We start from the raw sequence: 12,328 nt of genomic DNA, 5'->3' as shown, positions 1-12,328 counted from the left end.
TCCTCCTCATCTATCTTCTCCTTATCTCTCCATGATCTGCTTAAATCTCAGCTCAATCTACCATCCTCTTCTTCTTCTCCTCCTTCTCCTCCCCCCCTCCTCCTCCTCTACTCCTGTCTCTGCATTTCAGGACTCATAACAGCCTCCTTGCTGGACTTCTTCCCTCCTGTCCCCCACCCCCCCAAGTGACTCTGCTTCTTCTTTCTTTGCTTCCAGTACTGTGTGTGCATAGACGACTGTTCCTCCAGCAAATGCATGTGTGGACAGCTCAGTATGCGTTGCTGGTATGACCGGGTAAGGATTTGGGCCAGGCACTTTCTTCTGGGGAGTTTTTTTGGGGGGGTGATGGGGGAGGCAACAGGCAGGAGTTGCCTGATTCCTCTCCCCTTCCATCCGGGCCACCCTGGATCTCTTCTCCAGACGGCAGGAAAGCGCAGTACGGAAAAACAGGGTTAAAACAGGGCTGATTTCTTTCAATTTGTTGTCCTGGCGACCGAATCTTGGAGAAGATCTTGAGCAGGAATTCAGACAATTAAGTGGCGAGAAAGCCAGAAGAGGGGACCAACTGATCAGCTAGGCTGGGGAAAAAAACAACAAACATCAATATTACCTTTGATTTTGTTTTGTTTTGTTGTTGTTCTGTCTAAAATGTTTGGGCCGTGCAGCCTGGATCGGGTGGATCATTTGCGGGACGTCTGCCGAATCACAAGTTGATCCTCTGCTATGGTTTAACGTTCTTCGGCCAGCGACACAAATCAAATTTGAATCATTTGTGTAATGACCTCTATGCACAAATGGTGTCGGTTTATAAATTGTAGCTGCCTCGTTTGGTCCGCCCTGGGGACCGGGGCCTTGTTTTTAACAGGTGGTCTTTAACCTACGACCACAGTTGAGCCCCCAAAGTGAATTTTGCTCCATTTCTTCGACCGTTGACAGCCTTTCTTGCCACGGTTGTTAAGTGACACACACAGTCGTTAAAGTGAATCTGGCGTCCCCATTGACTTGGCTTGTCAGAAGGTGGCAAAAGGGGATCACTTGGATCTCTTCCCCCCCCCCCCGGGACATGGTGACCGTCATAAATACGAGTCAGTTGCCAAGTGTCTGAATTTTGATTAAGTGACTCTGGAGTTTTAAGTGTGAAAAACGCTCCTAGGTTACTTTTTTCCGTGCCCTGGTGAGTTTGAAAGGTCACTAAGCAAAATGTTGTAAGCAGAGGACTGATCTGTACAGGCAGTCCTCCATGTCAGAATTAAGTTATCGTGGTCGTAAAACGGGTCATGGTGACCGAGCCTGATTTGGCAACGTTTTATTTATTTATTATTATTATTATTATTATTTTTGCAACGGCTCACGGAAGTGTCCGTGGCAGTCGTAAAACGAGCGCCATGGTTTTTAAGCAAACCCCTCGTCTCGGGGTCATTTTGAAGTCGCTTTCTTTTTCAGCGCCGCGGTGACTTCGACCGCGTAAGTCGAGGACTGCCTGTAGTTGGGGAATGGACGACGTCCAGAGGCCAAGCCAAGTCATCCACCTGAGGCCTACTCAAAGGGATCCGTTAAGTGGCGGTTCCACCATATGGTGGCCTTGAGATGGCTGGGCTGACTGGTGTCCAGCTTGAACTTCTCTTTCCCCCCCCCCCCCGGTGCAGGATGGACGGCTTCTGCCGGAATTCAACACGTCTGAACCTCCGCTCATTTTCGAGTGTAACCACGCCTGTTCCTGTTGGAGAACCTGCCGGAATCGGGTGGTGCAAAACGGACTCCGGTGAGATGCGTGGATGTTCCTTTCGACGGTCCGTTTGCAGCTGGGGAAGTCAGAATTTAAAGATGATGTCTAGTTTAAAGTAGAATAGAATAGAGTTGGAAGGGGCCTTGGAGGTCTTCTAGTCCAGCCCCCTGCTCAAGCAGGAGAGCCTATGCCAGGGGTAGGCCACTGGGCTCTTTTATGACTTGTGGACTTCAACTCCCAGAATTCCTGAGCCAGCCACGCTGAGGGGAAGGGAGAGGTTTCCAAGCTGAGCCATGCTGGCTCTGGAATTCTGGGAGTTGAAGTCCACCAGTCATGAAAGAGCCGAGGTTGCCTACCCCTGCCCTAGGCCTAGGCCGCTTTATGACTTGTGGACTTCAACTCCCAGAATTCCTGAGCCAGCCATGCTGAGGGAAAAGGGAGAGGTTTCCAAGCTGAGCCATGCTGGCTCTGGGATTCTGGGAGTTGAAGTCCACGAGTCATGAAAGAGCCGAGGTGGCCTACCCTTGACCTATACCATCTCAGACAAGTGACTGTCCAGCCTCTTCTTAAAAACCTCCAGCGATGGAGCGCCCACGATTTCTGGTGGCAAGCTGTTCCACTGGCTAATTGTCCTCACTGCTAAGAAGTTTCTCCTTAATTCCAGGTTGCTTCTCTCTTTGCTCAGTTTCCAACCGTTGTTTCTCCTCCTTCCCTCTGGTGCTTTGGAGAATAACGTGATCCGCTGCTCCTCTTTGTGGCAGCCCCTCGAAAACTGGAATAACAAAGAGAAGGACTGGTGTGTGCGTGAGAGAGAGAGAGAGAGAGACAGACAGACAGACAGGTTCCAATATCTGAAGGGCTGTCATAAAAATATGAGGGGGTCAGTCTATTTTCCAAAGCCCCTGAAGGCAGGACAAGAAGCAACGGATGGAAACTAATCAAGGAGAGAAGCAACCTGGAACGAAGGAGAAACTTCCCAACAGTGAGGACAATTCACCAGTGGAACAGCTTGCCACCGGAGGTTGTGGATGCTCCAACGCTGGAGGTTTTTTTAAGAAGAGACTGGACAGTCACTTGTCTGAGATGGCATAAGTTCTGCTTGAGCGGAGGGGCTGGACTAGAAGACCTCCAAGGTCCCTTCCAACTCTGTTCCCGTTGATTGAACCAAATAAGGAGAGAAGCAACCTAGAACTATGGAGGAATTTCCTAGCAGTGAGAATAATTCGTTAGCGGAACGGCTTTTCTCCAGACGTCGTGAATGCTCCAACACTGGAAGCTTTGAAGAAGAAATTGGACGAGAGGTTCGTCCAGAATAGGATAGGGTCTCTTACATCAAGGGGCTGGATTAGAAGGCCTTCCCTTCCAGCCTTGTTACTCTGTGTTCCACGAGACGGTAAATACGTGTCTCGAGAGAGCCATGGACCTGATTCCTTTTATTTTTTATTTTTTATTTTAATTCCATTTATATCCCGCCCTTCTCCGAAGACTCAGGGCGGCTTACAAGCTTAGCAGTAGCCTTCATTCTATGTATATGCCTGCTTATTAGGGCTTTCACACACACACCCCACATTATTACAAAGTCAGCTTAATTGCCCCCAACAATCTGGGTCCTCATTTTACCTACCTCAGAAGGATGGAAGGCTGAGTCAACCTTGAGCCTGGTGGGACTCGAACCTGCACTAATTGCAGGCAGCTGGTGTTACTTAAGGAGGCATTAGCCCACTGCTCCACCAAGGCTCTTTATAAATCGATCCCATTGATCTTTGGCTGGAAGCTCCAGCTGTAGAAATCAAATGGGTCACTTCGGTGGTCTCAAGGTAGCTCTTGCGGAACTTCACGGGGTTTTACCTCCTTCTATTTTTTTTCCAGGACAAGGTTGCAGCTTTTCCGGACGAGGAAGATGGGCTGGGGCGTAAGGACAATGCAAGACATTCCACTGGGGACCTTTGTGTGCGAGTAAGGGCCTTTGGTTTTGAAGCCCGGTTGACGAGAGTTGGGCAAGGAGGGGAGGGCGGAGGGCATATGGGATTTTACACATTATACAGACTTTTTTTGGGGTGTGTGTGTTTGTGTGTGTGTGTTGTGTTTGTGCAGATACGTCGGAGAGCTGATTTCTGACTCGGAGGCCAACGTACGTGAGGAAGATTGCTATCTTTTCGACCTTGGCAACAAGGTAAGGGCAGTGTGCGTTTGTCTGTGTCTGTGTGTCTGTGTGTTTTGAACTTGCTAAGGACTTCCAAGGGCGAGCGAGACGTGCTAAGATGAATTCTCCACACCTTCCTTCCGTCTTCCGTTAACGCTGGGCAGATACTCCCAGTATCTCCGAGCTACCGTGTGAAGCTCTTTTCGCCTTTTGGACAGAGGGGGTCCCATGGAACGGGGGTGGTGGTGCAAAGGAGCTCTGAGGATTGGGTAGTGGGTTTTGAGAGAAGGGAAGAAGGAGATAAGCCTTCCCAGGCTGCGGAATGGGGAGAAGCAGAAAAGAGGAATCTGATGAAGTGAACGAACAAAGGGACTTTACCTGGAGCAGGATTCTGATCGTCAGATGACTCAACCTGACACAAATCTAGTCTTGGCCCAGGCTGCCTTCCTGGTCCTGGAAGATAGACAAGATTGCCTTCGATAGGTCTGTACTGGTTTCCACCGGGCTTTTCAAAAAAACCATGAGTTGTGGGGTCCTTGGTGCTCTCTGAGCTGGGTAGTTTTCTTGCCGACGTTTCATGACCCAACTCGAGAACATCATCAGTACTAAAAAAGGAATGGGATTTGTAAAGAGGAGGAGGAGGAGGAGGACTGTGGGGTCCTTGGTGCTCTCTGAGCTGGGTTGTTTTTTTGCTGACGTTTCATGACCCAACTAGGGAACATCATCAGTGCTAGGAGGGAGCAGTGTTTGCACTAATGTTGCTACCTAGTTGAGTAATGAAACATCTGCAACAAAACAACCAAGCTCAGAGAGCACCAAATATCCTCTTCCTCCTCCTGCTCGAACTCACCTCCCTTCTAGCACTGATAATATTACCTAGACGGGTCATGAAAAATCTGCAAGAAAGCAAGCTAGCTCAGAGAGCACCAAGGACCCTACAGTTCCCCCTCCCTTTCTCCTCCTCCTCCTCCTCCTCCTCCTCCTCCTCCTCCTCCTCCTCCTCCTCCTCCTCCTCCTCCTCCTGGGCCAGGAGGAAGTGAGGTGTGCAGAGTGGAGGAAGAGGAGGAGAAGGATTGTGGAGTTCTTGGTGCTCTTTGAGCTGGGTTGTTTTCTTGCAGACGTTTCACGACCCAACTAGGTAACGTCATCAGTGCTAGATGGGAATAAGGTCTGCTCTCTCCCTTCTAGCACTGATGATGTTACCCAGTTGGGTCATGCAACGTCTGCAAGAAAACAGCCCAGTTCAGAGAGCACCAAGGACCCCACAGTCCAACCCTGAGCCACACATATTCCATTAGCCAGACGTTTAGTCTGGGTTTGGCATTTTAATCCACCCGTTGAATCCTTCCCAGGGATCTGGATAGACAGATGTTGTTGCTTGATGGTGTTCAAAGTTATTGTCCCAGGACATATAAGTTGTACAAGCAAAGCTATCTTTTGTTTATTATTTTATAAAATCTGCAGAACGCTTCAGCCTAAAAGCATGTAAGCGGCATATACGTCGTAGAACGGCATTGCTTCTTTGGCTCCTTAGATTCTCTCTCCAGGAATAGGAAAGTAATGGAATCTTTCTGGTGGGCTTGGGATCAATTATTCTCACTCTTACCCGGAGGATTATCGGGATGGAGAAAAATTGGAGGAGAAGGGAGTGTGTTTTACGCTGCCCCGAGAAAACTCGAAGGCATAAAATAAAAATAAATGGGGGCCTGGGGCATTTCAAGCTGGCCAATGTTAAGGAAATGAAGACGGAGGCAGGAAGAAGAATCCAGTCCTACTGAGAACATAAAAACACAATTTCATATTTTCAGTCTGTTCACCTGCATCAAAGCAGGGGATGGAGGGAGAGAGAGAGAAATGGGGGGGGAGGGGAAGAGAGAAAAACTCTGAGACAGTTCTAAATCCAACGCTGCTGTTTCACGGCATAAACACTAAACTGCCGTTTGATCTTCTTTGCTTTGATTGTGTGGCAAACCCATTCAGACAAATTGCTACCAAGTGGAGGGGTGTAAGTGAGTAACTGCAGCAATGACAAATGGCAGGCTTGACTGGGTGGGAGTCCCAGCCCCCATCACACCATTTCTTTAGCTGAGCCTTATATTAAGTCCCACGATTGCTTTAAAGCAGAGGACCCCAACCTTTTGGGCGCCACCAGGGACCTGTTCCGTGGAGAGGGGTTTTTCCGTGGACCGGAGGGTGCGTGGTTTTGTGTGCTTCCTGCATCTCACGGATGGGGCTTTGCTTGTTTTGTGTGGACCGGTTGCTTGCATGCCACGGCCCGGTACTGGTCCACGCACCAGGGGTTGGGGACCCCTGCTTTAAAGTACGAGTTCTTTGGCTCATATCTAACTGAAAGTGGGATTCCTGGCTGGAATTATTATTATATGAAGGTGGCTTGATTTAATACTTGCCTTCCCCCCCCTCCTCCTCCTCCTCATTGAAATTTTTGTTGGCTTTGTTTGAGGATTTCCTTCCTTCCTTCCTTCCTTCCTTCCTTCCTTCCTTCCTTCCTTCCTTCCTTCCTTCCTTCCTTCCTTCCTTCCTTCCTTCCTTCCTTCCTTCCTTCCTTCCGTTGTTCTGACTTCTGGTATTCTTCTGTCACCTGGTGCATTGAGAGCCATTTGGAGTAGGGAGCCAGATCAAAAGTCGCGCGTCAAGCATGCCCCCAATGCGAAGTGTTTCAAGGCTCCTCCCATTTCCCCCTAACTCCTCCCTTCCCCGTCTTCTCTTTCTCCAGGACCGGGACGTCTACTGCATCGACGCCCGCTTCTACGGCAACATCAGCCGCTTCATCAACCACTTTTGCGAGCCCAACCTCATCGCCGTCCGGGTCTTCATGTCCCACCAGGATCTGCGGTTTCCCAGAATTGCCTTTTTCAGCAGCAGACACATAGAGGCGGGAGAAGAAATTGGGTACGCCTTGCCCCCGGAGCAGAAGTGGAGACTGAGACCCAAAGGGGGCAGAAAGAGAAAAAGGCTGGGGCAGAGAGCCATCTCTTGTTAGCCACCATTAGAATTAGAGTTAGTGGTTAGAGTTAGAATTAGTTAGAGTTAGAGTTAAGAGTTAGTGGTTAGAGTTAGAGTTAGAGTTACAGTTAATTAAAATGAGAATGAGTTAGAATCAGAATTAGAATGAGAAGGAATTAGAATCAGAATTAGAATTAGAATTAAATTCACCGAGTTGGAAGGGACCTTTTAGGTCATCTAGTCCAGCCCACCCGCCCACCCACCCACCCTCCAGGTATGGAGACTCTACTCCATACCTGGCAGATGGCAATCCAGTCCCATGTTGTAACTTCAAACAATCACTAAACAAATGGTAGCAAGTCGGGGGGGGGGGGTATTTGTGCTCTCTGGCTGGGCCTCATCTTCCCTTAGACGGGGTGTGTGTGTGGAGGGGAGAGAAAACAGCCCCCCCCCAACGCAACCCCGGAGTAACTGAGCTTCCGTTTCTGCAGGTTTGACTACGGCGAGAGGTTCTGGAACATCAAAGCCAAATACTTCAGCTGCCTCTGCAACTCGCCCAAATGCAGGCACTCCAGCGCCGTCCTGGCCGAGCGGCAGGCCAGCGCTGCGGCAGCTGCTGCTGCTGCTGCTGCTGCGGCAGCTAACACCGCCGTTTCCTCGCAGGAGGCCCCCGAGAACAGACTCCCGGACACCAGTTCGGCCGCCTTGGCATCCCCCCCGGCCTTCGGAGACCTTCCCTGAAGACCTCAGGGCCCTCCCCGGCCGGGCCGTGACATTTGAAGACGATGCTTTGCGTTGGGTTTCGTTCTGCCCCCTTTTCCCAGCGAGCTCCCCCCCCTCCGACCTGGTCTGCCATAACGGTTCCCCTTTTGGGGGGGGGCGTGTATGATGGTGGCGTCGTCGTGCCCTCCTTCCTTCCTTCCCTCCCTCCCCTCTTGCGACGTGGCAGGGGGAAGGCAGCCTCGCCGTGGCACACTCCGGGGTGGCCAGAGGAGACCTCCCTCCTCTTCTTCCCCTCCTTTTTCACGTGATAAGTGTTCTCCAAGCCCCCCCCTCCCCTCGTCGGAACGAGGAACGTTGTTGACCTTGGCGGCTGACTCTCTCCATCCTCAAATGGTGGGGAGCCCTCGGACTCGTCAAACTCTGCATCCTCGAGAGTCTCAAAGTCCTCCAATTTGGCATCCTTGTCTCGGAGAGTTCCGCAGGCCTCGGCACACATCTGGGAAGGTGGTTTTTTTTTTTTTTTTGCCTGCCGCTGAATCTTCCCTCCCACCCACTCTTTTGCTGGCTGCCTGTTCTTCGGAACAGGGGCCCAAGCCAGAGACCCGAGTCCAATAAATTCTTCGTTCGCCGCTCACGCCCCATCCCGATTTCACCCAGGTCGAGAGAGCAATCTTCTGGGACTTCTCCGTTATATCCCAGTCCTCGAGTAGCTCCTTCTTACAACTGTCTCTCTCTCTCTCTCTCTCTCTCTCTCTCCCAGCAGCGTTGTTGTTGTTGTTATTATTATTATTATTATTATTGTTGTTGTTATTTTGTTTCTTAAAAGTTTAAAATAATTTTATTTGCCCCTTCCCTGCCTTCTTCCGCTCGTCTATAGGAATCCCGTTTTCAGTGACACTAACTCCAAACCGGAAGTGGAAACTTTGGGGCGGGGAGGGGTCTGGGGTGTCGGGAAAGAAGGGCTGCGGCATCCTTAATAAAAATCGATAATTCTTGGAGACCCTTTGGGGTATTTATGGGAGGGGGGGGGCATTTGTTAAGTCGAGGCCCGAGGATTTGCAACCATCTGGAGATTCCCGTTTTCTAAAGGCCGAAGTTGGAGCGGACCGAGTTTATTCTTTAATCAACTGGGGGAGGGGGCTGAGGGTGTGGATTGACAGCGGGGGGGGGAGGGGACAAGGGTTGGGGTGTTGAACAGACAAGTCCCTTTCCTTCTCTTTCCCCCCCCCCCCAGCCTCTTCCTCCTCCTCCTCCACCTCCTCCTCCTCCTCACCCACCCGAGCAACTTCACGGTGCTGATTCTCTCTCTCTCGCGATTTTTACTCGACTTCGTGAATATAAATTTCAGTTGTATAATAATTAAAAAAGGACAAGAAAAAAAAAGAAAAGTTAAAAAAAAACAAAAAAAGAACAAAGCGATTTTAGTATGAAAACGCAGGGACAGATAAAAAACAAAACAACCGGTCCCCTCCTGGATCCCTTTTTTAAAAAAACAACAACAAACAAATACGTTGTATGGTAGTGAGCATAAAAAAGGGTCATCGCCTTTTGTGTGGTGACCGAACAGGTCATTTAATTATTGGTTTTTTTCCTTTTTTTTTTCCTTTCCCTTCCCCCCCCCCCCCATATATCTTTCAAGACTGTAATTAGCACAGGTTTGGGGTCTTTCCCCCCCCCTTTCTCTTGGTGCAACTCTTTTAAACCGTTCATATTTGCCTTCTTTCTTTCTTTCTTTCTTTCTTTCTTTCTTTCTTTCTTTCTTTCTTTCTTTCTTTCTTTCTTTCTTTCTTTCTTTCTTTCTTTCTTTCTTTCTTTCTTTCCCTCTCTCTCTCTCTCTCTCTCTCTCCCTCCCTTCTCCCCTCTGTTTTCATTCGTTTTCTGTTAAATGTTTGGACAGTTTTAAGAGGCCATCGCCTTTCAGCTCTTGTCATTTCCTTGTTCTGTTTTCGATGAGATCAATAATAAAAAAAAAGTGCTTTAAAAAAAATAAAGCAACCCTCGATTCTTTGCTTGCCAGTCTTGAGTGGGATTCTTTTGGAGCCAGAGGTCCTCGGCTTATGGCCACAATGGAGGCCAACATTTCCGTTGCTAAGTGAGACGTACGTTAAATGAATGCTTGCCCCATTTTACGACCTTCCTCGCCCCCGTTGTTCAGTGAAACAGAACTTCCTTGCAAAAAACACAGCTTGCTCTCTCTCTCTCTCTCTCTCTCTCTCTCTCTTTGTGTGTGTGTGTGTGTGTGTGTGTGTGTGTGTGTCTTAAGCTGCTGAAAGATGTCTTATCTCCAACCGATCCGGACAAGACGAGCAACTTGCTGGACTCTTATTTTGCTGACGCAAGTAAGTTATGAGAAACTGGGGCAGTTCGAATTGCCCCATCTGCCTGTACAGAGACGAGCCATATCCTTGCTCCGCAGACTTCGCCTTGCTAGGAATATTAGCTCATCTTTCTGATAACGGCTCGTGTTCCATCTCTGCAGCCCCGGGAGAGAGAAAAGCGATACTCGTTCCATCTTTTTTAATTTCCTTTTGGTGGCACTGCTTGTGCCTTGTCTGGAGTGGGGTGTGTGTGCCCAAATCCAAAGATGGATCTCTATCTGGGCAGACGTTTGAGAGGCTCCACCGACAACAGGGACAGGCTATCACCGAAGGCAGAGTGATATGCTTTAATATATTTGGTAATAAAAAAAAAGTTTTCGGGTGTGGCCCTTCCCTTAAGTCTGCCCCTAACTGGATGTTTTTGCTTTGAGAATGGCATGATGTCACCCTGGCATTTCCCCCCCCCCCCAAGCTGGCAGCCCCCCAAGGCGAGGCAAAGAGTTGGTGGTCTGCAACACAGAGGACTGAAGGATGTCATGAACGTTGTGGCGACCTCATCTGATGCCATCGATACCCATCTTTTTGTTGAGCGTTCAGAGGTCCCCAATGTTGGGGGAAAGCTGGGAAGCAAACTATAGGGGTCCGTGAAGGGGAAGAGCAAGGGATGGAAGAGCATGGACCAGGTGATCCCATCGTCTGATGCCTTCATGAGATCAAGGCTGTCTTTGTTTTCCAAAGCTAAGAGGTTCCCAACCTTCAAGAGAAGCAAAGGAGCAAACTATAGAGGTCTACGAAAGTAGGAGATGGGGATGTTGTGCAGATCGTGTTGACGATATCTGATGCCATCTTAACATCGACAAGGTCTTTGATCTCCAAAACTAACGAGGCCACCAACCTTCAGGAGAAATGGGGAAGCAAACTATAGTAAAGGTAAAGGTTCCCGTGCACATGCGTGCTAGTTGTTTCCGACTCTAGGGGCCGGTGCTCATCTCCGTTTCAAAGCCGAAGAGCCAGCGCTTGTCCGAGGACGTCTCCGTGGTCATGTGGCCGGCATGACTAGACGCCAAAGGCGCACGGAACGCTGTTACCTTCCCACCGTAGTGGTCCCTATTTTTCTACTTGCATTTTTACGTGCTTTCGAACTGCTAGGTTGGCAGAAGCTGGGACGAGTAACAGGCGCTCACTCTGCTACGCGGCACTCGGGATTCGACCCGCCAAACTGCCGACCTTCTGATCGACAAGCTCAGCGTCCTAACCCACTGAGCCACCACGTCCTTTTCGAAGCAAACTATAGGATTCTACAAAAGGGCAGAGCCAAGGATGTCATACACATGGTGGCGAAATCACCTCATCATCTATTTATGACGGTCGCGGCATCCCGGGAGGGGCGTTATGTGATCCCCTTTTGTGACCTTATGACAAGCCAAGTGAAGCTTGATTCACTTAACAAACGTATTCCTAACTTAACGGCTGTTTCCCTTAACAACTGTGGCAGGGAAGGTCGCAAAACGGGGCAAAGCTCACTGAAGAAATGTTTCTTAACAACGGAACTAAGCGACATTGGGCTCAATTTTGGCTGTAAATCAAGGACTATCTATACTTATATGGATAGAATCAGGTTCATTGTTGAACAGGTCTGAAAGCCATTTGACTCCATAAAGTTTTTGCTGTATCTGTATGTGTGGGATGGAAGATGGATACAAATCTTCAAGATTGACCATGATCCCCAGCACAGAATGCTACATGTCCACAACTAAAGTCTTGTCAAGGATGAGAAGGACAGATATTTCATTGATCATCCATTGGAAACTAACCAAAGAGAGAAGGAACTTAGAACTACGGAGAAGTTTCCTGACAGTTAGAACAATTAACCAGTGGAACAGCGTGCCTCCAGAAGCTGTGAATGCTCCAACAGTGGAAATTTTTAAGAAGAGGCATTGGTCTGAAATGGTATAGGGTTTCCTGCCTTGGTCCCTTGTCAACAAGATTCACCTGTCTCCCTCAATCCTTGGCCAGCCTGTTAGTTTTCGGATCGGAGGCACGAAGCCGGGCCTTACAGATTTGTTTTTACAACGGTGGCCTCTATAAATCTCTCTCTCTCTGGCTTAGGGCCAGGCTCAACCCATGTCACTGTAGCTCATCCCACAAAGCGCGGCTCAAGCCAGCCACGGCTGGCCTGAAGATAAACTTCGCCAAGAACTCTTTAGGGACTCGGGCATCTCTTCAGAGCTTGGCCGCAAGCGGGAAGGATCTGGTGTCGGTTGGGCCTTCTTTTCCCTCGGCACTCTAGGAAAACCAACCCTTTAGGAAAGCGGGAAGAAGCTGGGGAAATCGAAAGAAAAGGGGGAAAGCAGCCTACTCCGTTTGGAAGAGATGGGCAGGCGTTTTTTTCTTCCACCCCACCCCACCCCACCCCACTCCACCCCAGTACAAGCGCCTTGGTTTCAGCACCTG

The 12,328-nt window shown here is 49.4% G+C and overlaps 1 protein-coding gene across 3 annotated transcripts in view; it reads left to right on the top strand.

Annotated features, from left to right (window-relative positions):
* Window positions 1-9,676, top strand: part of EHMT1 (euchromatic histone lysine methyltransferase 1) — a 52,885-nt gene extending 43,209 nt beyond the window's left edge. Inside the window, exons 22-27 of one of the 3 annotated variants that reach the window (XM_081339781.1) lie at window positions 217-294; window positions 1,647-1,762; window positions 3,596-3,682; window positions 3,821-3,899; window positions 6,604-6,779; window positions 7,325-9,676. In XM_081339781.1, coding sequence (XP_081195907.1) covers window positions 217-294; window positions 1,647-1,762; window positions 3,596-3,682; window positions 3,821-3,899; window positions 6,604-6,779; window positions 7,325-7,574 — 786 coding nt within the window. In that variant the 3' untranslated portion in view covers window positions 7,575-9,676. The remainder of the gene's footprint in view (window positions 1-216; window positions 295-1,646; window positions 1,763-3,595; window positions 3,683-3,820; window positions 3,900-6,603; window positions 6,780-7,324) is intronic. The other 2 variants (XM_081339779.1, XM_081339780.1) reach the window with 2 other exon arrangements.
* The last annotated feature ends 2,652 nt before the right edge of the window (window positions 9,677-12,328 follow it).

This window comes from Vipera berus, assembly GCF_964194415.1.
Source record: "Vipera berus genome assembly, chromosome: 15".
In the NCBI taxonomy this organism is placed as follows: Eukaryota; Metazoa; Chordata; class Lepidosauria; order Squamata; family Viperidae; genus Vipera; species Vipera berus.
Note: the sequence above shows the minus strand (reverse complement) of the source record. Positions and strands in the feature narration are given on the sequence as shown.